This window comes from Punica granatum, chromosome 8, assembly GCF_007655135.1.
Source record: "Punica granatum isolate Tunisia-2019 chromosome 8, ASM765513v2, whole genome shotgun sequence".
NCBI lineage: Eukaryota > Viridiplantae > Streptophyta > Magnoliopsida > Myrtales > Lythraceae > Punica > Punica granatum.
In genome coordinates this window covers 25,634,655-25,660,463 of record NC_045134.1, presented here as the reverse complement: position 1 = coordinate 25,660,463, position 25,809 = coordinate 25,634,655, and the positions used below count along the sequence as shown (strand labels likewise).

The following is a 25,809-nucleotide window of genomic DNA, read 5'->3' as shown; positions in this document are numbered from 1 at the left end:
TTTCTCAAATTTTTAAAACTTTTAAGAAATCAAAATTTTTAATTTTTAAAAACATATAGATATAGATTTATGGGTCTAATTTTTTTGAATTTCTTTAAAATTATAAATATTTTATATAATTTGCTTTTCAAATATTCAATTGAATTGTATTTTTATAGGTATGATTTGTTACATGTATTTGCATTTCAAAAAACAAATCATGTTATATTTTTTTATAGATAGATATATGATTTGCTATCCATATTATATTTTGTGTAATACGTTATAAAAAACAAAATTCGACTCTTAAAATTATTGCTACTGTTGGAGTTCTTTAATTTTACGCACGCACGCAAAGATGTGTTTTTCAAATTTTTACTTTTTCTCACACATAAACTTTGTAGAAATTTTTTGGGCTCTTCAATTTTATGTAAATGATTAACGTAATAAATGATGTAAACAATGTCATATGAATCTTGAAAATGTTGAAGGCAAAAATTCATCCAGTTGCCATGGTTAGAATTTACCTTTTAAATTTTTTATGCATAATTTTGATTTCTAGTCCTTTATATATTTTTTCTTATGTTATTCGTAAAATTAAATAATCATTATCTTATATATGTTGTTATTGATTTTAAATCACTATTTCAACCATTTATAACAAATGCATTTTATATATGATAAACATCAGAAAAAAAAAATCACGTTCTATCCCTTATAATGCACGGACTCCACGACAAATTATATAAATATAGAAAAACGAAAACCAAAAAATATCTGTTCACGAAAAAAAAAAACAATGTTTGTTCACAGCTTTCCCAAGTCTTTCCTTCCTATATCTGACGTGCCCAGCTTGTTGTATTAATTATTGAATGGGGTAGGTCTCCATATAGTCGATACTTGCACACAGTGTACGTAGCAATCAATAATTAATATTCTATATTAGTTTGGCGAGCTATTTTCCAAAGCTAGCTTAATTACGAGACACTAAAAGGGCGTCGGTCATTCGTAACTTTTCCTTCTTTCTTGTGTGATCTATCTTTCTTTCCTTCTTGTGTGATCTATCATTATAGGTGGGTAAAAGTGACTATTTCTTCCAAAAGTCGGAGTCATAATCAGCACTGGCTGTCCCCCAGTAACTTGCAAGATGATCTTTAGTGGCTTTTATAGTTGCCACATACTTAACCATGGTATGGAATCTTCTATTCCACCAAAACTGATGTACTTGGATTAATTAGTCACGTGCAAGCAAGTATACTGTGAAATACTTAGAATAGTGAACTTCAATTTCCACATGGATTACAATTCAAGTACTAAAAAAAGAAACTCAATCACTTTAACCCATCGTCGCCCAACCCATTTGATTTTAGGATCAATTTTTAAAATTTTAATTCTAACTTTAATTCTACTAACTACACAATAAAAGTCAACAACATAATTATTATTATTATTTTTTTCTTTAATTTTTTTAACTCTTCAATTTAATTTTTAATACTAAATTCTCTCAACTATTCATTACTTTTTTCACACTTTTTCTCATAATTCAACAATACAATCATTACAACTCAATTAAAATCAAAATTCAACTCTACTTAACTCTAAAACTAAATGCATATGAACAGTCCAGCAAAATTTCTTGAAGCATTATAAAAAAGCCACAAGGATGACTGTAACATTTGGAGCGAATCCTCTACGAACTTCAGGCATCTATTGACAATAAAATAAAATATTTTAGTCAGCTTTCAGCACTGCATTAAAATAAAAGCATATTTCTGACATTCTACTCTGCATCAGCTAGATATAGGTCTGCTCCTCCCTAATGCTATTTTTGTTAAATTGATATAGAATAAAATAAACATATATTAAAATGAACAGATAATAAAATAAAAATTTTGATGAAATTTTATTTTGTTTGATCTAGAAAAATTATAAAAATCGAAAAAACATAAAAAAAGATAAAAAGACATAAATACTTCTCTTTTAACATATTAAATTATTATATTAAACATAACTTTTTTTTTAAAAATGCACTGTTCATCGTCTTCGGCGTGAACAGGATTGAAGAGTATACAACTTCCCTTCCCCCACCAAAAGCACAACCCCACCTTGAGACCCCGCGACTCCCATGGCTAGGCTCGCGAACCCAGCTGAAGGGTTGCGAGCCCGAGTCGAGACCTGGGCTCGCAACTCTCAGGCTGGGTTCACGATCCCAGTTGTGAGGGTCGCGGGGTCAAGGTAGACCTCCTGCGTGGATCAATTCGACCTCTTGAGCCACCCTAGATCCGACTTCATTGGTTGATTCGACTGGAAGAGTTCGCAAGGTCACCGACCCCTGATGAGCCTCGTCGTGGGGTTAGCGATCTCGCCTCGTGGTCTCCCCGTGCTCCCAAGCCTAGGGTTTGTGGCTGAACCATCCCACCTCGATCTCGCTTCGTCGAGGTCGGGTCTGGCTTCGTGACTTTGAGATCGGCTGGGAATGATGGAAGCCGTAGTCGAAGGTTGAGCTAGGGAGCTAACAGCGACGGTGGCGATGGAGGGGCAGAGCAGCGGTGGCGGTGGCAGTGGAGTGGCTGAGGGACAAAATGGTGGTTGTGATCCATTCCCAACTGAAATTGCCGTGGAGGAGGGGTAGTAGGGTATGACTATTCTCCCTCTATAGAAGATGAGAGGCCCCAGCCGGAATTGTCATTTCTGTTCCGGAGGCAAACAGACGTGGGAAATGTTATTCCTCGCGGAATAGATCCGAAAGGGATTGACATTTCCAGTCAACCAAACATGCCCTAAGTGAATGGCCTCAACCAATGAAATATTTCTCCTAATCAGAAAATCTGAAATACAATTAGATCTCAGAGATCTTCACACACCAAATGCAATAAGAAACTAGACAAGCAAGTTCAGCCATTACAGATCAGCATAATATAAATAAGCAGCTCCTAAGGGAAGAAACCAACTCTGTCTACTCCTAAGAAGAAAGCATAATAACATTATCAGATATAAACAAGCAAACAATCAATTTGCCCGACAAATGCCCAACAATCTTTTCCATGAAAAAACCCTTCAAGATCCATCCCTTGCGATGTGGAAATGCATATATTGTTAAGATACCAACTACTGTTTCCAAAAAATACCAATCGGAGCTAAACTAGGAAACAGAAGACAAGCAGTCATAGAATAGCTTACCAGTTCCGTACTCTTAAGACTTGAAGAATCATCTCCTACTGAAAAAATGGAACTGTAAATTACGTGAAGGAGTTTGATTATGTACAAAGAAGTAAAATGTCATAGAAAAGTTCAGCAATGAACACCTGTCGAGTGCATAGCTGTTCATAAAGTAACTCCTCTGCTTTTCTATCCCTTGTCCCGACAAACCTCAGTCCTACGCATGATCAAGGAAAAGCATTTTTCATAAAGTGGAGGCACTTTTAACATTGAAGTGAGCTGCCACATTTTGCAGTTAGATAGGTTAGATTTACTTTTCGGACCATAAGACTTCACAAAGACTGTCTCTTACCCATAGAAACACAAGCTCCTGCAACTATATTAACGTAAGCTTGGACAGAGGCATCTATATTTGTCTCTTCAAGATGTTCATCGTCATCTCCAAGGCTTTTTTAACATCATTTTTCACTATTGCAGGAATTTGCGATTGAACCTACTCCTTAGAGAGGTAAAACCTGCAAAAAATAACCAAATGAACAAAAAAAGAAGAAGAAGAAGAAGAAGATATATGAGAGATCATATACTTAAAAGCAAGAAACGTTTGTCTCATTTGAAGATTAATACCTGTGCATGTTATCACATTCCAACCACTTATTCGCAGCATTATCAGGTCAGGGCTCACACATTGTAGATCAAAAGATGTACGAGGAATGGAGAGCCTTGATAAGATCATTTCTGACTTAGTCTGAACTTGAACCTAATAAGCACATGAAACCTTGCAATTAAACGGAATGAACATGATATATTACTATCAGATACTGGGAGAATCACCTTTAGAAACGTGCACGCTAGAGCAACTCCATCATCTAAAAATGTGAAATAGCAAATGAAGCAAATTTAAATTAGTAAGGAAGTAAAGTACTCAGCTACAATAGTCATAAAGTGTCAATTTTATTACATATCTAGATAAATCTGAAAGTGCTCGAGAGGAGCTACTTAACCTGCCCATCTCCCCGATAATTGCCAGTAAAGCAACAATCTGCTGTAGGGCTTCTTCCAATATTTTGGAGGCACTCGGGATGACTCGGAGCTACAAGTGTGTACCATTGTCGTGACGAATCTACTATACGAGAAAGGGAGCCGAGATATAGAGAAGATAAACGTGGTCGACCATTGGCCAAAACCACAAGGCAACTTTATTAGAATGGGCAACTCAAGAAACTACACGATCAACTATAGCCATTTTATAGGCCAAATGAAATGAACAAAATTCAGAAATTGAAATTTATATTTCTAATAAAATATTCTGCTAATTCAGAATCTCAATCACAAACCAGATCATGATAACAGCTATACCATAACGATCATATACGCCTGATTCTGACATACTAGATAGTAAAATACCTCTAACATGTCATTCTCCGTTGGTCCCGTGCATCTCAAAAGGGACGCAGAGCTACAGGGGTGCGATTGAAATCCGTTGTAGCGCCATCCTGATCGAGTTGGCTTTTCCAAGATCAATTATAATAGTATGGAATGGTCTTGTCGAGTGTACTACGGATACTATAATAATTCGATTTCATGAATGTTGCTTTGATCTGGTTTTTAGTTCTGGAAGATCTATACATGCATGCATGTTTTTAGTCCCGATCCCAACGGTCCTTCTTCAATTGGGCTCCCGGAACATATATAAATGAGGTTTTATGATAAGGTTTCGGGCCTTTTGCAGTTGCTAGTGTAGTTCTACCATTTGCTCTATTAACTCAACTCTCTCATGAATGGGCTAGGCTTTTTTTTTTTTTTGGCAGTGTATACCCCAATATTCGGAAGCTCAATTGGGTATCGACTAATCCAATCGAGCCGGGTTGCCCCACTAAGGGATAAAACTCTCTTAATACGAATTTTCTGCATTTATAAGAACTCGAATCTGATATCTTACTTAAACGGAACAAGTACTGAATCACTTAAACCAACTCACATTAGTTTTTCATTTGACTTCGGCTAGTGGTTCAAGTTTTGTCATGAAAGTTTCCATTTTTAGAGAAATTTTCCAAATTAGTAATTGTTCCAACAATCGAACTTGCGAGCAATGGAGACCGACCATCCTTGGGCATGCAGGCGGAGCTCAAATTGCCGAGGCTAGTAGTTAACTCAAGGATATTAGGGAATAATATGAACTTTAACAAAGATCGGGTGCAATTTCTTTTGGGTGCGAACCTTGTTATCTGGAAGCACAATTGGTCCCGACTAATCCAGTCGAGCCAGGTCAGCCGATAAAGGAGTAAAACTCTCCAGGCGTGGATTTTCTACATTCATAAGGAATCGAACTCAAGACCTTATTTAAGCGAAACAAGCGCCGAACTGTTTGAACCAACCCTCCTTAATTAAGAGCGGGGGCAATTTGTTTCTGATAGATAAATGTAATCCGTAGCTTGTAAGACTGTAGATGCTAAGTATATCTGTTACCTATGGAAGTGGCTTTCACAAGCATGGATAGTAGTCACAAATAATATTATAGTATATAGCATGCATATTCTATTTGTTTACCTTATTTCTGTTGCTTTTGCTTGTTCTACATCTTAATTCATGGGCACGTAACCTTTTACTTTTTTTTTTTTTGATAAATGAATTGCATGAGAAAAAAAAAGAAATTTCCTCCATGGGGTAGAAAAGATGATATACCTTAGGTGTCGCTTTTACATTTGTTAAGACACTTTCTTGGAGACCTGTATTCCCTGTGTGCGAATGAATATGCATGAACTTAATATATGCTGTACTTAGCCGAAAATAAGTTGGTGCTCCTGAAACTGTGAATGTGTTGATCCTTCGATAGTGGAAACTCACTTGCTACCCCGAACAATGCAGTCGAAGTCGGAAACATTCCATTATACTCAAGCCACTAGGGCGAGGGCTTCCGGCTTAGGGCTTGGAGCTTCTGTAAGATCTGGATGCTGCCCAGCAGTTGCTGCTTTGTTATTGACAATCTTCTTGGCAAACTCAGTGAAGCACTCATTTATGTTAATGACTGGGTTGTCCGGGTATAGGGATGTGATCTCGACGTCATCCGGCTTGTCCGAAGACTAGTTCACTAGGCAACCTTTGATGAAATATGCCGTGGGTCAGAGCTGCAATGATGCTTCTTGGTATACACATCTGTGGAAAAAAGGATTAGCTTATAACTCACTAGTGATTGATTCTGAATCGGGTCGATGAAAGGGATAAAAATGAGCATGATTGATATAAAGCGAATCACAAAAAATAAAATTACTGAAATGCCTTAAATCAGGAATAATAGTTTACCTTCTGCGAGGGCAAGGAGCTCATCTTCTGTGATGGTTACTCTTGGGAGCTTTCGGCCTATTTTCTCTTCCCACAATGAAGCAAGCTCGTTGATGCTCAGTGGGTTCGATGGAGGTCGGAAATGAACCGTCTTGTTCAGAGTTCGGTCATCGTCGACACACTTCATGGTGAACTTCCCGATATCGGTTCCAGCTATGAATTACGCTGTCAAGGCAGATGATGGAACAATCATGTCTCATGACAGTTGAATATTTGCAATTCGAAGTAGTCAATTGAACATTCACGAGACTCTCTCGTAAGTGAATCATTACACAAATTCAGTCCACGCTGTAGGCCATTAGCTGAGCCAATCGCTAGCTTACATACACGATTGGGCAATTGGTCCTGCCTACCCTCTTTTATAGTAGATGATTTACCATCAGTGAATAATTGATTCAGTCCACAGTCGACGTGATGGGATTAGTTCATGTAATAATTTATGGTTGTTTAATTATTAGATGGGGATATTCCCCCATCCTGGAAAATAAGGTGTCCTCCCGAATGATCCCGGACACGGGGCACCGTAGCCCGCGCCTAGGCCTGCAGAAAGTCCCTATTAGTTACAAGGTAACATATATATTAACCTCGTACATCAAGGAAAAACCATGGACTGTAATGTACCATTAAGAAGAAGTCCCCATCTTCCCCTGTCCACCCAATATTTACGTCTTGCTTTCCATAACTTCAATAAACTTATTTATTTATATTTTTCTTAGAAAAAGAATTAATTTCCTCTAGTACATATACATCAAGAACAAAAAATAAGGAGGTGCATAATCTTTTATGCGTAAAGCTAGCTCTAGCGATAAAAAATGAGAATGACAAATAGTGTAGTGTATAGACCTTTGACGTTGCCATTGCCGTGATCTGGAAATGATCCATCGGCCGAAGGATGGGTGTTGTCGTGATGAGGCCAGACCGCGATGGAGTTGCAGCAGATGTAGGTATAAGGGATCCCAGCCTCTTCGATGGCCCTCCTCACCTTTCTCTTGTCATTGTACATTGTCAAACCCGGTTCGACCAGTCCGCTCGGTCTATATGTTGTATCCGAACTCTGAAGGCAGAAACCTCTAATAAGAAATTAAAAATCAATACAATTATTTGAAAGTTCGTTAATCAGTAGATGAAGAATTGATGATGATCACAACGCATAATTTCTCTTACAAAGAATTGGCAATATCGTACTGTAATTTCTTCTTATAAGTATTGTAACAAGGAAAAAAGATATTTTTGGTTCTATAAGTTTGACATTCAGTCAATTTTGATCATATAAGATTTGAAACTACCGAATCAATCCTATACGTTTGCTCCGTAAAACAATTTCGATCCTATAATTTTTGAAAAAGACACTTTTGATTTTATAAGTTGACTTTCAATTAAAATGTCATCTTATAAGTTTTGATCGAGACGGTTTTAATTAGGAGCGTTGTGCGACTGAAGTTCGTTGTAGCATCCCGATCGAGTTGGCTTTTCCGAGATCAATTATAACCGTGCCGAATGGTCTTGTCGAGTATACTATGAATACTATAACTCTCTCGATCTCATAAATGTTGGCTTTGATCTTGTTTTTAGTTATGGCAGGATGTATATATGTTTTTAGTGCCGGTCCTTATGGGCCTTCTTCAATTGGGCCTCCAGTAATATACATGAGGTTTTATGAAGGGTTTGGGGCCTTTTGCAGTTTTTTGGGTTATAGGAGTGACCCAATAGGCGTAGTTAATGAAACATGAATCCTAATATTTTTATAAAGAATCACGGATAGTCTCGTAATGGGTATTGAACATGGAACTGCTTTATTCTTATATTCATTAATGAGAGATCATTTATTAATATAGGAATCAATTTTAATTATATGACCATAAGTTTGTAGAATTAGTGATTTGTTATAAGATGAGAGATTTGTGGAAAGAAAGAATCATAAAATAGGAAATTAAATTACATACTTATTTAATATCATGATCAGGGACAATTCTGTCCATCGACCAATAAAAGTTGTGGAAATACTGAATTTGGTTATGGAAATAGCCCCAATTTTTTTTTTTTCATGCCGAGAGGTAATATTGGGTTTTTTATGTATGCACTTTTGTACATCTAGAAGTGCATCGGGCCTCACCTTCTACAATAATTTGTCTCATTAGTATTTTGGCCATTTTTCGATTATAAGTGAAGCCCATTAGCTTAATACAATGAATAAAAATTATAATTACTTTGAATTTCGCTGTGCATTTTGGCCATTTTAAGAGTTTCTGGTTGGCCGACTTCCTGTATTGTGCATTAAATATATATGATACATAAAATACGACATTATTAAAGCATAATTTCTATCAATAATCAATTCATTACTTTCTAATACAATATATAAGTGATAAATACCATCAATCATGATTACAAACTAATTTTAAAATTTATTTACAAGAGAATAACAATAAAAGTATAGATAACAAAATAAGGGTTGCACTATGCTCGGACTTGCGGACTAGCTTATCTTCATTTGATGTTTTATGTTATGACTGACAGATTCGATAGTTAATGAATCTTCTTGGGCCCCATTAGCCACAAGGGAATGAAATGGAAAAGAATGAAATGAATTTTTATTATAGAAATGTAATTATATTGAGAGAAAAATACTGATTTTAAGTTACACTAGAACATATGAAAATGATGGAATTAAATTTCTTAATTTTTTTAAGGAATCATCATTCTATTGAGTTGAAGGGAAAATATCTTCTAAATGAAATGATCATGCTAACTTATGAAAGTGTCCCTGTATAATAGCAGGTGAAGTGAAATGATGGAATCTTCATGACTCATGTTATTCCATTCTATTTTCATGTACCAAATGGGACCTTAAACAAAATAGAATGGATCATCCGCTATAGTGAGCTAGTGGAGTTTAGCATCGTGAATTCGACTCCTTTATCAACTCCAAGTTATCTTGTGTTCAATTTAGCCTATCAGCTTGATGCCATGAATATCTCTTTTGGTGCCGCATTGTAAGATGTTAACGCAGTGGTGGAGTACATAATTTTAATGCGCACATATGACCGAACTGCTGCATCATTGTATATATATGGGTATTTTCGAAACAATTGAAGATACCATCAACTCAATACTTTACCATCGAATAAGAAAGTGAAAGATTTTCAGTTTAAAACCTCGACCCACCATTGTGGTCCTATCATCTTCCAATCCTATCGTACTAGAAGCCATGGCTGAAGTCGACTCTATCGATATTTCTATTGCTTTTGGTACAGGCAAAAAAGGACAATCCTTGAATCCGTTAGTCCATTTCCAACTGACGGTCTATGTGATGTTAGGGTGACTGAGATTTTTAATTCCTCGCAATATTTAATGATGTCTTGACAAGGTTCAATGATATTTTATGTCTATCCACCTTGTAGTGACTGGCCAGTATCGCACCCCGCAACTGTCCTTTTATCAATAGAAGTTCTTTCCGATGCACGTATACTGTAGCCGATTCGCAGACGACGTTTATAGCCATAGCAATCAGGGAAAGTAACAAGAGGGGCAATACAGTTCTCGGATTAGAGCACCGGACTTTTGCTTTTCCCGACATGATAAAACCGAGTTCGAATGTTTCCCGATATGGATGAAGGAATCTTGTTCCTGACTTCCTCTCCTCTATCTACCTGGCGGACGAACTTCTGCCAAAGTCGAAAGTCGAAATGCCGGTGCGCTGAGGATCCTGGTCATGCAGAAATCCGAGAAAAGAATCCCCTAAAGCTCGATACCGTTTCTAATTTCCGGATTATCGAGAGATAGAAATAAGTTATCCGCATTCTGCAGAAGAAAGCACCAGGTGAGACCAAACCAACTTATCGCTTTATACGAAATATGCAAGATTCAGTGTTTACATCTAAGAATTGATAGCGAGTACGACAAAATCAATCACGTATCATTAGAAACCATAGCCATGTCAAAATTTTCCGTTTTCTGAATCATGAGATATATGAACGAGAAAAAAGATGTGTCCGATTAAACTTTACCAGACCCGTTAAATTCAAAAAGAAAACATGTCCCACAATGCGACCTGCCGCATTCTTTTTTTTTTTTTTTCTTTTCTCCCTCCCTCATTTAATTTTCCCACCTAAAAATTTGCAAAAACTGAAAAAGGAATGACAATTCCGAACCAAATGGAACTCTTTCCTGACTGGTAAATATATGAAATGCAAAACCGGAATAGGCTGATGCCATAATAAAATATACAATCATTAGGTCGATGCGTTACACCTTTTGGTGATTTTAAATTCGATCCCAATAAGTTTCACGTAATTTGGTCGATTATTTATGTGTTTTCTTTTTTCTTTTAATGATGAAAGGTATTCCGATTTTAATCGACTATTACCCACGACTCTCATCAACACCCAACACTTTCACGGGACAATTGTAATTCAGTCACACGCTTCTATGTTTTTTTTTCCCCCAATAACGAATTGTATTTGAGTTTTGCCCTACTATTTCCCCACAACTCTCATGAACAGCCTACAAAGTCATTGGACATATTATAATTCAGCTACATATAAGTATAAGGTGCCAGATAGGGAGTATTAATCTTGCATAATTTAGGATGTATCTAAACAGTTTTTCATCATTATTTTTGCTACTTTTCCCATATTATTAATTGATTCTTGAAGTACTTTTCATATAGAGGAGAAAACTATGCCATGCCAGGTAATATAAAAAATTATTGAAGAAGAATATATAATAATAATATTTTTTGACAAAAAATAACGATAGATTTAACATCATAAATAAAATTGTAATGATATATAATACATTAGTAGAATAAGTAAAATTAGGTTATACGTTTATAGAAAGAAAAGTGGCTCAATAAGGGGAAATTTCAAGAATTTTTTCTATTTTTCTTCCAGAAATATGTGTTCTAGGCTAATACAGGTGTGAAGAGAGAGATTTTCTTACATCTTTCGCAATTAATTAATAAAATTGATTATATATGTAGTTTCTTAAGAGTATGATGAAGCTTTTTTGGTAATTCATTTAATATCCTGTTATAAGAATAGATTTTTGAAAGTAATTTTGAGTAAGGTATACTTTTCGGTGCGCACCATGATTATATAATAAGTCTTGATATATCATAACGTTTTTCATATCAAAAAAATTAGATAAATTCTTTTCATAGATTTTAATATCCTAACAAATATCGATTGAGAAATGGCCTATTAAAATAGAACTTAGTTTTATAACTATTAAAAATAAACTTCAGACAAGGCATAAAGAAATATTAGCTTTTACATCGAATAATATGTATATTAATCTTTAACAATTAAGACTATTATTATATGTTGAGATTGTGTTATATCGAGAATCGTATAAATTCAATCACAGAATTATTCATCGAATAACTCTTACGTACTAAGCGGCAACATGCAAGGAACTTTGCCCCAGTAATAATAATAATAGAAGTCGTCATTTATAGCATAAGAAAACATGGAAGAGCGCCGGGACTTTGTGCGGCGAATTTTAGTTGGCGAATTTTAGCCAAAAACAAGAAATGGAGAACTGGCCACGTCCCCTCTAAGAGAACATGAGAGAGTCAGATTTCAAACACCCCAAACTATTAAAACCGAATATAGATGGGTTAGCGACTTGTTTTTTTCAGAAACAAAAAGCTGGAACCTTCCTCTATTTGAATCACTTTTTGATACAAATACTCTCCATAGCATTCTTAAGATCAAGTTAGACTCTCGCTTCTTTCTTGATAGATTATCTTGGGCTCCTACCTCCAATGGAGTGCTCTCCACCAGATCAGCCTATATCACTGATTAAAAATAGGGATTCCATTCCTCCTCTTTCACTTCCACCGAGTGGTCAAAATTGTGGAGGGCCGAGATACATGCAAGGCACAAGCTTCTCTTATGAAAGCTCATCACTTGCTCCCTCCCAACTTATGACACTTTACTTCGAAGATTCCATATCTCCCACTCTCAATGTTAGCTCTGCCATAACGCTCCAGAAAGTGCTGACCACCTATTCCTTTCTTGCCCCTTTTTCATCATAGTGCGGTCTATACTCTCTTGGCCCATTAGAATTGAATTTCTCGGAATTTCCTCTTTGGTGGACTGGATCAAAATTCTATTGGGCATCAACAACTCTTTGTAGCTTACAGGAAATGACTTGCACAAATCTTACTACAAGTGGTTGTCTATATGGATTTTCTTTGGCAAAGCAGGAATTTAAACGGGAAAACAATGGCACTTCTTGATCCCCTTGAAGCAACAAAAACTATCAATGAAGAGCCGAGAACTACAAGGAAGCTTGGAGAGAACGTAACTTGGAGTCTTCCTCAAGAAGTCAGCCTAGCCACAATCTCATTTTCCACTTCGATGCTGCTATTAGGCCTCGCAATACATGGCTTGGAGTTACATGCACATCATCCAATGGATCCCTCTTGCATGTTGGACTTTTTGCTCAAGGAAACTCGACACTCTCAAAGGGGAAGCAGCGGCTGCACTAGAAGCTATCAAGTGTACCCAAAAAATGCAGACTAGTTCGTTGCTTCTTTCAGGCGATTCCATGGACGTGATTCGAGCTCTCCGTGATCCTCATCAAACCTCTGTACTACATAATGACTTTCTCTTTGCTTGGCTTATTGATTCAGCTATTGACTGTTTGTTCTTGTTTGATCATTGAGACGTACTTTCTGTCCTAGATCCTCAAACTTTCTTGCCCACAATTTAGCTTCATGGACAACTACGTCTAATCATTTTGGGCCAGTTAACATCTCTGATCTCCCCCCATCTATTTTTGTTGGAGATGGAGATGTTAACAAGCCATGATGTATTCTGATCCTTTCCTCTAATAAATGAATACCTTTAAAGCAAAAAAAAAAATAGATATATAATTTCAATTCTTTCTTCTTCTTTTTTCTGGCAAAAAGTAAATTACTATAATTCGTTCAAGGCTTCTGATTGGCCCTAGACGCGAGATATGTTTGGTGAGTGCATGTAATGTCTACTTATGTTAAGCCCAATATACTAACTATATTGCATCTCGTGGTTGGATATTATTATATTATAAAAGATAAAGAATGAAATTCTAAACATTGAGCAACAATATTTGACGACTTTCACTAAATTATGTAAATTTTAATATTGATCAAAGCTTTCCATACTCGGATATCTCTTTTTTGCAAGAGTGTCAAACTCGGATGTCTCATTATCACTCCAAGCCACAATTTTCACGAGAAAATGTTTTCGCAATGACCAAAGGAATTCTTTTACTTTGGCATGTATTTAGTAGGTAAATCATTGATAGGATCAACCTGATGCCCAAATAAAAATTAATTTCGATTAATAGACTAAAAATACCTTATAATCTTTCCGTTAGAAAGAATTGAACATGCAAAAGGAAGATATAGGGAAAGTATTGGGCTCTCTACAAGATAATTAAGGGGACCCGCACACTTTGTTTCATACAGGCCGAAGGTGGCTGGGGATGGGCACGTGAAGAGGGTAGTTTCAAATGTTCTTTGGACCTCATATCAAATTCCCTTCCTCCCTCATCTAATACACTCCATGATTGCAACTTGGCTCACCCCATGGAGTGGAAAGGCCCTAGGGTCTCTCTCTCTCTCTCTCTCTCTCTCTCTCCCCGTATTCCGGCCGGAGACAACTTAGAGCGACTGGATTCAATTCTTTCATAGACAACTTGACTCATCAGACCGCTTGCGATACGTCTTGGAATGGAAAAGATGCATGCCCTAGCCCATTCCCACATATGAGACCATGTGATTTTGGTTGGCCGGAGTAGTCCTCGAATTCCGAATCATTGTACTAGCAGTATTCGATATGTCGTTACTTATCCGTCCATCTGCTCATATCACGGCTTCGACACAGGGTGGTGCAGTTGAATGACATTGGTTTCGAAGGAAATAACAAATGAATTATATTTTCATGAAATTGACCAGTTCTTTCCATTCTATTCCGGCACATCATATGGGGTAGTTATAGAATTCATAATACTGAGCCGAAGTCATGGCGAGATTTTTTTTTTTTTTAATAATTTCCTTAGGATTGCAACAGGGACATATATGCACACGACAGGTAACCCATCCCTTCAAATTCATTGGGTGGTCCTATAAAATTGATAGTTTGATACCCTCTCCCCTTTCCTCACACCTTATCCTACACCACTCCTTCTTCCTAACTCACCCTTATCCTACGCACCCCTTCAAGAGCCTTTCTTTTCCCTCCTAATACAACCAAAAAGCCTCACCGTCCACAAAATAACTGAAATGGACTCAAATTGTCATCCTCATAATTTCACACTTTGGACTAACCCAAAGAGCTAAAAAAAAAAATAAGAGGAAAAAGAAAGGAAGAAAACACAGTGAACCAAGAAGAACAACACCATGTCCAGTGCCACAGCATGGAGCAGAGAAGAAGAGAAGGCCTTCGAGAATGCCATTGCGATGCATTGGGCCGAGGACTCCGCCGAGCATTGGGATAAGATTGCTTCGTTGGTACCGAGCAAGAGCATCGAGGAGCTGAAGCAGCACTACGAGATCCTAGTGGAGGATGTTCGGGCGATCGAGGAAGGGAAGGTTCAGATTCCCAATTACGTGGGCGAGGAGACGACTTCATCTACAAAGGACAATAAGCATGGGGTTCCCAGCGGAGGGGCATCCGATAAGAGACAGAACTGCGGGTTCGGCGGCGGGTTCTCAGGGCTGGGACATGACTCGGGCGGGCATGGAGGGAAAGGAGGCTCGAGGTCGGACCAGGAACGAAGGAAAGGAATCCCATGGACCGAGGAGGAACATAGGTAACTATACAAGGACTCACTTAATATGCTTATGTTTCAAAGGTACCTTATCCATTTGGAAGTTGTGGTGAAGAACTGTGTGCAGCTTTGATACAGATTTAGCTTGGATTTATCATTCCATAATTCCTAAGATGGCTGAGGCCAAAGTGTACATCGAAGATTTCTGGTTTTTCTAGCTAATTGATCTATTGCTAAAGATGAAAATGCCTACCCTGGACCCTTTTCAGGTTGTTTCTGCTCGGGCTAGACAAGTTCGGGAAAGGGGACTGGAGAAGCATCTCGAGGAACTTTGTCATCTCAAGAACCCCGACTCAAGTTGCTAGCCATGCTCAAAAGTACTTCATTCGCTTAAATTCTATGAACAGAGACAGGAGGAGATCGAGCATTCATGACATTACAAGTGTCAACAATGGCGATATCTCGGCTCCGCAGGCCCCCATCACTGGCCAGCAGTCCAACACGAATCCCTCGAGCCCGGCCCTTGTCGGGCCGCCGCCGAAGCACAGGAATCAGCCCCACATGCCAGGGATTGGCATGTATGGGACTCCTGTGGGCCTCCCCGTTTCTGCTCCGGGTCACATGGCCTCGCTGATGCTTCCCCCAGGACACCACCCGCATCATCCTCCCTATGTCCTTCCCATGGCTTACCCAATGCCACCTCCACTGCCGCCTCCACCGCCAATGCACCAATAGCAATGGCCTTTAGAAACTGAGGCTCCCTTTGTTTTCCATGGAAACTTATTTTTGTTTCATTCAAAACTTTTTCATGACTGGAAAGATCTCCTTAAAACAGATGGAGGTAGGTTCCATGATTCTCCCGATTTGGTGTTGCAGCTATTGAGAAGAGAAGCATTCATTGCAGAGAATACCTGTTTCCTCTGGCGCAGTGCCGTGCAGCTTTCTAGATTCTGTAGAGCTCTCCATTGTTGCATTCATCAACTTCCTGTACATATACTGAGGTGTGAATAAATAGTAATTTCCCAGGTACCAGTAATTTTACTTCATTTTCATTATAAAGAAGTGCAGCAGTTAACTTCAGCCTCAAGTCAATTACCGGCTGCATCATCATAATAAACTAAATTTCGAAGTCGAAACCTGTCCCGCTGCTTTGAAGTCATGAACTCCTGCCTCTGGTTTCACGAACTTCATCTCATGCTCTGACATCATGTCTTCTCAGAGACTTCAGTATTACATCTTGCACTGAAAGCTAGACCTGTTTGCAGTTCTCGGTGAACTCCTCTGCAGATAGGCATGGGCCATGCTCGTGCATAAACAAACCGACCAAAATCTAGCTCTTATACATGGAATTCAGTAGAACTACGTAAAGAAGGAACTGTCTGTTCATATCTATCTCAGTGCTAGTGCCAAAGCCGCCTTTTTCCTCCTTGAGTTGTACTCTATTGTTTATGCTGGGAACTTCGGAAAAGCTCGAAACATACTTAATGAAGCACAACTCAGGTCTTTGAGGGTAAGGGCTAATCAACTTAGCACTTTGAAGGGAAGGTGCTGGTCTTAGAGCTCCATCACCTTCATGGGACAATCAATCATCTTCTTCGTGTGGAAATACATGAACTAGACCCCTCAAAACTATCTGAATTCCGATCAATGGAACTCTAAAATTCTATGGAGTAATTCCTTTCTCTCTCGATGCAACATGATTTGGACTTTTTTTCTGCCTACCCAAAACAGAGCTAACATGCAATTGCACCCAATTGTTGCACATAGTTGAGCTACTTAGCATCATTCTTTTGGAAAAAATCCACGAGACAAACATAAACCTGATATTAGGATATGCTCGACCACTTCAAGTTGTGCAATTTGCAGTGTCTAGCGATTCCATCTCTGTGTCCCCAAGAACCTAAGAACCAACGAAGGACACCAGAAGGACTGGCTACCCCTTGAAATGGCCTGGACACCATGCAAGATCTCAAGACTCGATGCGGCAAAGCCTCTATGGCAGCCTGGCCTTTGGACATTATGGTTGCAATTTTCCTGTGATCCTGCCCTTGCAGAGCCCAAAATCATCGAAATTGCCCTCAAAATTCCCAGAATGCCTGAGGAATCCCAAAATGATCGCCCGATTAACCAGGTCAGATCAAACTTACAAACACAGCCATCAATTCTCAAACCTTCAAAATGCTCTCAACATCCCTGTACCCGAAACGGGTATCTCACCAAATCTCTGCCCATTTCAAAGCTCAACTTTGAAACGACTCAGATATACTAGACGAGTGAAATTTCAGATTTCCTTAGCGGGTACTATCAGACAATCAAGCAAATACCACCTGCGATATCATCATATGAGATTTATTGATTATCAAGTAAGAGCGTGCGCTGTGTTTCGCATGTACTGAGTTCGAAGCTGTTATACTTATTATGCTAGCTCGAGCTCTTTTACCTTCTTGCACCTAAATTGGTTGGATATTTGCAGTCTGATCACCTCTCCCTATATCCTTCTATTTTGTAGAATGAAAGCTCATTGCCGTACTTGTTATGATAAGCCTCGGAAGAAACCTATTATTGTTGATTGGAGGATTCTCTGCCAAAGGCTGAGGGAGGTTCGAGCTCGGCATATCTATCAAGAGGCAAACTCAATCGGAATATTGTGGCGTGCCCTGGCAGTTGTTGTCTATAGATTAAAGTGTATTCGACATCGATAGCTTAAGTAATGTCAGAAGTAGACCGTTTCGGACCATAATGAAACCTCATAGGCCCATATCATAGGGAATGAGGATGAGCTAAGAAGGAAAGTCCATGATCTATTGGAAATGGATTTAGGTTGCAAAGTTCCAATACGAGCCGTAGAGGTAAATCCATTTTCAAATGCAATGGAGGTTCAATTACTTGGGAGTGTGGTCTTCTTGGTCGTGTTTGGTATGGAGAAATGAAAAGAGAATGTAATGGAATTCCTGTACAAAAATGTGTTTCTTTTGTGTGGTGGATTCTATATTTCGATTTGTTATAATTATTTCATACCAGACACACGCTTGCACACTAACATGCTAACATTGTCTTTTTTCTTTTGTGGGTAAATGAAGATAATACTAGAACAGATCAAGTGGTCTCGCTGATAAACTCAGCTACAGAACGGGGATAACAAGTCCCTCCCGCATCTAAAAGTAACAACTGAGACATAAAAGAAGGAGCTAAATCTAGGACTACTAAGGCAGCGTCTTGTTCTCTTCCCGACTTGGCAAGGGCGTCCGCACGTGTTGGCCTCTCTGTAGATATGTTTGGGACGAACCTCATCCATCTGCATGCACAGTTTCCTGCAATGGTCGATCATCGGTTGAAGAAACAGTATAGTATCATCGTTTCCCCAAACCCAATCAAAGATCAATTGAGCATCCAGTTCAACACATAATTTGCCAACACCACAAGAGGTAGCTAGCTGAAAGTCCTTGTCTAAGAGCAGAGAGTTCTGCTACAGGGGTGGGAAGTGTGCCCCAGATTCATCATAAAATCCTTTCACCCAAGTACCATTGTTGTCTCACAATAGACCACCTCGACCTGCTCTTCCGGGGTTTCCATCAACCGATCCATCTGTATTTAGTGAATGAAAGCCCTCAGAAGGAGACTTCCATTTCACCTTGAGGACTTTGGCTCCAGAATTCTGCAGCCAGTTCAATAGTAAGAGCTTGAAGGTCCAAGGTAGAAGGGTGAGACCAGGAACAGTTAAATCTGATCCATCCCTAGCATTGTCTTTTCAGTAATCCTATCTCGTCACGTGACGTGAGAAAACACCAAATAGATCGCAACCAATACATAAATTGGTGCTAATCTCGTGATCAATTTCTTCAAATATTATTTATTACAGGTATTCTATTGATGTTTTCTCCCCGAAGCTGTGGAAGTGTACGAGATTATTATGAGAAGTCAGTCATAGGACACCATGATATCTAAATGCCCCAAACTGGCACACTTCTACATTTATTCCTCTTTTACCCTTTTCATTAATCACCAAAGTGCAGTGACCGCTGATCAGACATGAAAGAGCTCCTGTTTTGCCTATACATACAGACAGATCCCACTTACCTAGGGGCCAAAAAAAAAAAAAAAAAAGGACAGATCCTGACATGGCATTGAGGGCTATGCAATTGTGTCTGAAAGATAAAGACGCCCAATTCCCAGTCCCACTTCATGGCCTTCCCAGCTAAGGCCCTCCCCGAAAACCATATGATGCCGGTCATAATTTACCAAACATATCGGAAAGAACATCTGAAAGTACGACGTCAGTCTTAGATGCCTTCCAGCATCGCATATACAAAAATGGCAAAGCCTGCCCATGGCGCACGCATCATATCACTAAATCAGAATCCATTTCAAGCCTCGATATGTAGCTGTTCACAGTACCACATACTAACGGGATACTCAAAAGGCTAAGTAAGTAGTGATTATGTATAGCATTAGATACAACGGGAAAATTCACAGACGGGAAAAAGTCGAAATGTTCATTGAATTCAGGGACAATGGAGCTCGAGAAAGCTTCATTAACTTCACTTCATATTGAAAAACCTATCTTTTTTCGTTCTATGATACGTACATTAACAAATCTTGGCTTGAATTGATCAGACTTTCAGAGCAGTCGAGCACTCATCCATTCATAATTTGAACGTGTATCGCTGCTGACACTCCCCCTTACGTGCAGACCGAAGCAACAGATAACGACACACCATGACAGACTGAATAGCTAATTCAACAGATTTAGGAAGAGATAAAACTAGTCGACGATTTTGATACCATTATGCAAGCAGAAGGTTTTCTCTGATCTGCAGGGTCTAGTCTTGCCAGCAGAGAAGCATTAAGACACATCTCTTGATGATGTAGAGCCTCCCCCTGCATTCCTTCAGGGAACCTCTGCAAGGAAGCTTCTTCTTCAAGCTGTCGTCTTCCATGGCAGACTCCTTCATCACCACCATCACCATCTTCATCTTCTCATATGATCATTTCCACCGGTTCCTCTTCTCTCTTATCCTCTTCTCTGAGAAATCAATGATGTGTCATTCTCGGGCTATATATATACATACAAAAGGTTTAAGGAAGTTTCAGAATTCAACCCCTCAATTATCTTTCTTCACCTTGTAAGGCTGATGATTGGAGTGCATGAAAAGGGCACTGAGGACTAAATTCTTATGGACAGGGTGAGGGAGGGAGATGAGGAGTCTTGTGAAGTGGTCCGGGGGCAAAGCACATTAAATGGGGTCTTAGAAAGAGACAGCCAATGTGGTCATCGTAGAAGACATGTATGTTTTTATATGTGTGTGTATATGTAGATATATGTATTTTTTTCTTTTTGGCAGAAATTCTCTCCAGGCTCTTTATGCATAGGTCCACTGACAGAAAATACTAGTACAAAGGGCAAGCAGACAAGTCGTACAAGAGAGATGGGCCATCGCTCATTAGGGGCTTCTCCACCCCTGGGCAGGTCATACTGGACCAGATTTTGGTGTATCAGATGGAGGACCAGACGCGGGAAAGGTCATTCCCTACTTAGTCTGAGAGTGTGGTATGAGGTTGGAATTACGGTTTTACGAAAGTTTTGCCGGATCAAGTGGGCAACAGACAGTGATAATTACTCTACACTTGATTTCATGGGCTCGGGAGATCCTCAAATCGCTGGCGACATTAGCTCAGCAAAAATTCTCTTAACAAAGATAATGAAAAGGAAAAAAGTTTTACACAGCACCCTGGATCTCGACACGATTTTAGCACGTGATCTAGCAACAAGCCACATATGTCATAGAGTAACTTCCTCGAGAAAACTTCAAATAGGGATTCATTTCAAACGTTTGATCTTTTGCGGGAAACTTTACGATGAGAAGTTTCTCATACAAACCTCAGCGAGTGACAGATAAGAACATGCATGAGGCATAGAAAAATAGGCAAGAAGAAGCCCGAGTACGAGCAGTGCCCTTCTACTGGGACAGAATAATCATTCGATTTGTAAGCTTATTTTCGTTTGATAATTTGGCGTGAGGTGAAGAATTTTTAGCATGTTGGATAGGAAAATTTTTAGCAAGTTCATTGTCGTTAGCTGCAAGGGGTAAGGACTAAGGAAAGAGACGAGATTTGCCCGTGATGTTCACGAGAAAGACATGGCTATTGTCACTCTTGTCTATGGGTGGAAGACAGCCTAGGCTTGTTCATTCATCAAAACATTAGCATTTTGTGCGTACTGCCTTTGTTCACCTGTGACTGAATTATTCAGGCTGCTCCCACAATGAGGGAGGAGGGGTGAATGCTACGACAGCTGCAATAAACTGCTTTGGGTAGGGTCGATGTCCGTCAATGCAATGGGAAACATGAGACGGTCAGTAGTTAAAGCCAAGACAAACGCCACAACAAGCACATACATCACACAACTATCACTCCACTCTAATTTTCATGGTGATATCTAGTTGTTCGAGACAATCCCCGACGCCGTAAACAAGGAACACACCCCCAGAAGGCGTAACTGAACAAATCTCTTAATAATTCCTGCTATGCCTCAATAGTGTTAATGATTTATCGGAGCCAGAGGTAGCGGTGAGGATGAACTTATTTATTGCTTGGGACCATATGCCTCAAAAAAGAGAGGAAGAGAAGAGAAGCTTGCACACTTACTTGAGCAATGCTGAGGCCCGGCCCCTCCCTGAAAAACAGAGAAACATGAACGTACGGGGAGCTGAAAGGGACATCTGAAAAACATAGGAGTCTGGCAACAGCTACTGCCAGTGGCAAGAGGTTTGGTTAGTCAATGCTTTGACTCGGGGCCTCATATTTCCATAATTTCCACGTCACAAAATCCTTTGTCCTCAACTGTGGCCCCCCTTGAGGCTGACTGCCCTCATTCCCGCAGGGAAAGAAAACCTTTTCAACTTTAAAATTGAAAGCTCTTCTTCGGAGCAAATAAGGAGGTCTGTGACTCTGTGACATTTATAGCTTCGACAATCAATTTAATTTCCAGACATGCTCAACACACGAAAATTACTACAAACTCCGAGGTTGAGATACTGAAACAAGCAAGGGAAATATATTAGGTACCCGTTTATCTATATGCATTGGTAGTGTAGCAAATAGTACATCAATGAAGATGCAACTGACAACCGGTAATCCATGCAAGCCATGCTTCTGAAATTAAAACTCATGTAATTTTAGTACCCTACATAGCTAGCAATGTACATATCATGGGACAAATCATCTTGATTCTTGATGAATATGTACATAAAATAAATGCCCTGAAAGTTCAAATTTTTTTACTTACCTCGGATTGAAGTGGAACTCATAGGAAAAAACATTGACACATTCTGACTGAGTATTAGAGAAAAAGATGTTCCGAATTGACTCGATGTGGGTTCTGAGAGCTTCTTTTGTAAAGTTCTCAAGCGTCAGTTCTCACACCTTATATATAATTGTCCGCCGCTGCAACCGTATCCTCGGCTATCATCAGTATTCATTAATGTAGCAGCTTACTCTTCAATTCCTCGATATCCTTGACCAATTTCTCATTTTCCTCGGTCGCTTTTTGTATCTCTACTTGTAAAGCTGCATCAACAATTAGTTGAATGGTTCATCAACAGTCGACAAACTTTAGTGCAAGATGGAGGATAAAGAGACAAGCTATTCCATATGTTTGGTGCAGAAGGATGAGTTACGCTCTGAAATTCAAAAACTAGCAATCTAGTATGTCATATCTTGGACATTGTATCTCAATTGATTGATAACCTTAAAATTGATGGAGAGCCAATAATAAGACCAGGCGGCTAGTCAAAATTTAAACATGGTAAGAAGAGGAGAAACATGCTTCTTCGCAATAGCTAAGAAGCAGTAGAGAGGGTAAACTACAGAGCCGAATAAAACAGCAAACAGTTCAACATAAGTTTTCCCAGACTAAGAACATAAAAGCAGTTCAGGATTTTGCAGCTGGTAAATACAGATCGGAACATCCAAAATTTAAATTACCGGTGTTGGAATCATGAAGGTCCCCAAGAAAAGCTTCCATATATGCAGAAGTTGAATTTGTGAGAGCAGCATCCCCTCCATTGATGCGGTCGATTTCATTTTCAAGAAACTCCTTTTCTGACAGCAAAGATCCCAAGTCATCATTTTCCCTCTGGCTGATTCCCTTTTGGAATTCTAGGCAAAGTGAGACAAATCCTTCCCTAAAGAGAGCAAAGCCAGTGTCAAAACACAGATTCAGGAATCCATCCAAAACCTATATCCAAGTGGTCCTCAGCAATCGACAAACAAAGCCAATATTTGCTATTTAGCTTACTATGATTCAATTGCATTTAATAAACAAAGCCCTACGCCATCCTGTCGTTGGACAATAGAATAGACACTTTCTATTGAACGAAGCGACAGATGAGCTCGAGCAGGGTTCTCAGAGGATCTATCTTTGCAATCACGAGGCTGTACGCCCTCTAATATTCTGATATCATATACAATTGCAGCTCAACTTTACTGACAGCTCTCGACCAAGACCAAAAATCGAAGATTGATCTCCGACTGCCACTTCAATTATTTCTTAATCGTTAAAACAGCTAAAACGACCTGATACCTTTTGTCATTCATCCTTTTGACTATCTCCTCCCGCTTCAATTTAAGCCGGCATAGCTCTTCCTCCAAATGCTTTGCAGAATTCCTCGATTCGACTAGAAAATTTGGCGACAGATAATTAGTCCCGGAGAGTCAGTGCTCGATCAAGGACTAACTGTATCTTCGATTAAGAAAAACTGCGTATAACTTAAGCTTCGAATCGGCTTAAATTAGAACACGAGAAATCCCTTACTTGTCACTGCGATCAGCCCGTTGAGCTCGAACTGCGACGAGTAGTGCAGCTTCGTCAGCTCCGCTTCTCTGACTGACAGAGCGGCCTCAATCTCAGAGAAGCTGATGATCTCCGACTCGAGCTGCCGCGTGATCTGGATGCTCGACTCGATCTCCTCATTCACCTGCACGCGCAGTGCCGCGGTTGCGTCCTCGCATCAATAAACCAGCAAAGGAAGCCTTCATTACCTGATCGATCATGTCCTTGAATGAAGATATCTGACACAGAATTGCCGCTGAATCCTCCATCTCTCTCTCTCTCTCTCTCTCTCTCTCTCTCTCTCTCTCTCTCTCTCCCTGCAGTTCTGATGCTCGGCGTTGGCGCGCTTTTTCTTTCATGCTGATTTTTCCGCCTTTCTTTCCTTCCCCTATCTTCTGAATGTTTTGGAACTGCCCTCCAACTTTCATGTCTATCTCAATTCACTCCTTCAAACTATTTGTTCTCCAATCACCCCTCTGAGTTAAAAAATCGTTTCCATTTGCCCAGAATCGTATTCTTCATTGTGCTTGTTTATCTACGAAGCTCCGACCAATATTTTCGAGACCTAACCAACTACCGAATTAAGTAAGAAAATGAACCGCGTTTCAACTAAAACTGAATCTTTCTGTACTGGATCTTTCTCGGACTAAAGACGCCAACAACTGTTTGGGTCGATCAGTTGGATCAATTCCACAAGTTACTTCACAAATTGGAGGCACCAAGAAGTTGCGTTTCTATAGGTTGAACATACTGGTCCGATTTACAGCTTATCTCCATCTCTTGAAAGCAATCACAAGATTCAGGAACCTTTGTATGTCTCGACTCGAAGCCAATCTAGTGGCAAATATACAGCACAGACAATCTTGATCGATGTCAAAGAGCAGCTAATCAGACTTTTCAGCTGGTTCGAACCTGGATGCAGTCATGGTCCATTGACGAGAGGCTCTTCCCCCAGTGAATGAAACAATATATCTCCGTTTGAGGTCAAGGAGATCATTTTCCAAACAAGTTGAGGGAACATAAATATCTGTTTTTACAAAAGAATAATGGAGAATGTTCGGTATGAAGGAGTATCGAGCTAAACCAGTGAACAACATGGTTGCGTATTATATATGTGTTCCTCTTCAACTCGTTTACCTTCTGCCATGCCAAACAAAGTAACAAACATGGCCAGAACATCAGAGAATATAACAACTGCAAAGAGCCTGTATTAACCCAAGATCTGATCCGCCAACCATGAATCTAAAAGATTTGCTATGAACAACGCAATAATACAAATGATATATTCGACAAATTGACATATTCCGGTGACACAACTGTGATGGGCATAGACATTCTTGCAAACAGCTGAACCTCGGCCAAGTTGTCTTCCAGTAGCACTTCTGAGCTCGCCAAAGCTCTAGCAACGATATAATTCAATCAAAGACACTAAGAATATGTTACAAGCTATGGTTCTCGTGGCGAATCAACCATTTCTTGAATAGACAACACAAGTATAAACATGCTGAAGAAAGCATAGTTCACAAACACTAACCAAACCAAGTCAGAGGCTCAGAAGGATGAAGCCGATCAGGGTTGAAATGGCTACCTCAGAAGACAAGAAAGAAGACATGAAGCTATTCAACCCTGATGGCGGACATCGTGTTCCTTAGACAATCCTAGTACTTACCGGAATGGATCCAGGTTATCTGCACTTGGGAGTTGCCAATGCAGTGACCTCTATATGCCTAGTGGACAAC

At 39.4% G+C, this 25,809-nt stretch overlaps 2 protein-coding genes, 1 long non-coding RNA gene and 1 pseudogene across 8 annotated transcripts; 1 reads left to right on the top strand and 3 right to left on the bottom strand.

The window, feature by feature from the left end:
* Positions 1–1,955: 1,955 nt before the first annotated feature.
* On the bottom strand, positions 1,956–3,292 carry LOC116187250. The gene is made up of 2 exons (XR_004152012.1): positions 3,160–3,292; positions 1,956–2,807 (listed from the first exon to the last, which is right to left on the bottom strand). It is a non-coding gene; the product is annotated as an uncharacterized LOC116187250 (long non-coding RNA).
* A 2,737-nt stretch (positions 3,293–6,029) lies between these two features.
* LOC116188891 lies at positions 6,030–9,687 on the bottom strand (annotated as a pseudogene).
* A 5,079-nt stretch (positions 9,688–14,766) lies between these two features.
* Positions 14,767–16,269, top strand: LOC116186951 (transcription factor MYBS1). The gene is made up of 2 exons (XM_031515510.1): positions 14,767–15,282; positions 15,510–16,269. Exons 1-2 carry the CDS (start codon positions 14,870–14,872, stop codon positions 15,973–15,975), a joined length of 879 nt encoding a protein of 292 aa, XP_031371370.1. The 5' UTR covers positions 14,767–14,869; the 3' UTR covers positions 15,976–16,269.
* Positions 16,270–18,234: 1,965 nt separating this feature from the next.
* LOC116187647 (E3 ubiquitin-protein ligase BRE1A-like) lies at positions 18,235–25,113 on the bottom strand. Of its 6 annotated transcripts, none has more exons than XR_004152113.1 (7): positions 24,280–25,113; positions 24,053–24,215; positions 23,822–23,915; positions 23,224–23,423; positions 21,886–22,806; positions 20,023–20,263; positions 18,235–18,551 (listed from the first exon to the last, which is right to left on the bottom strand). XR_004152113.1 is itself a non-coding variant. In XM_031516508.1 (5 exons), exons 1-5 carry the CDS (start codon positions 24,496–24,498, stop codon positions 22,718–22,720), a joined length of 765 nt encoding a protein of 254 aa, XP_031372368.1. In that variant the 5' UTR covers positions 24,499–25,113; the 3' UTR covers positions 19,769–22,717. The 6 variants fall into 6 exon arrangements, 1 of the variants encoding a protein (XP_031372368.1); XR_004152117.1 differs by lacking the exons at positions 18,235–18,551; positions 20,023–20,263 and having other exon boundaries at positions 21,637–22,188; positions 22,306–22,392; positions 22,526–22,806; XR_004152114.1 differs by lacking the exons at positions 18,235–18,551; positions 20,023–20,263 and having other exon boundaries at positions 21,637–22,188; positions 22,306–22,806.
* Between the last annotated feature and the right edge of the window lie 696 nt (positions 25,114–25,809).

Excerpts from the sequence above, each read along its gene's own strand:
- LOC116186951 (XM_031515510.1), top strand. The coding sequence starts at position 14,870 with ATGTCCAGTGCCACAGCATGGAGCAGAGAAGAAGAGAAGGCCTTCGAG. Across the intron at positions 15,283-15,509 it reads TGGACCGAGGAGGAACATAG|GTTGTTTCTGCTCGGGCTAG; the intron begins GTAACTATACAA and ends GACCCTTTTCAG.
- LOC116187647 (XM_031516508.1), bottom strand. The coding sequence starts at position 24,498 with ATGAAAGTTGGAGGGCAGTTCCAAAACATTCAGAAGATAGGGGAAGGA. Across the intron at positions 24,216-24,279 it reads TCAAGGACATGATCGATCAG|GTGAATGAGGAGATCGAGTC; the intron begins GTAATGAAGGCT and ends CTGCGCGTGCAG. Across the intron at positions 23,424-23,821 it reads AAAAGGATGAATGACAAAAG|GGAAGGATTTGTCTCACTTT; the intron begins GTATCAGGTCGT and ends TGCTCTCTTTAG.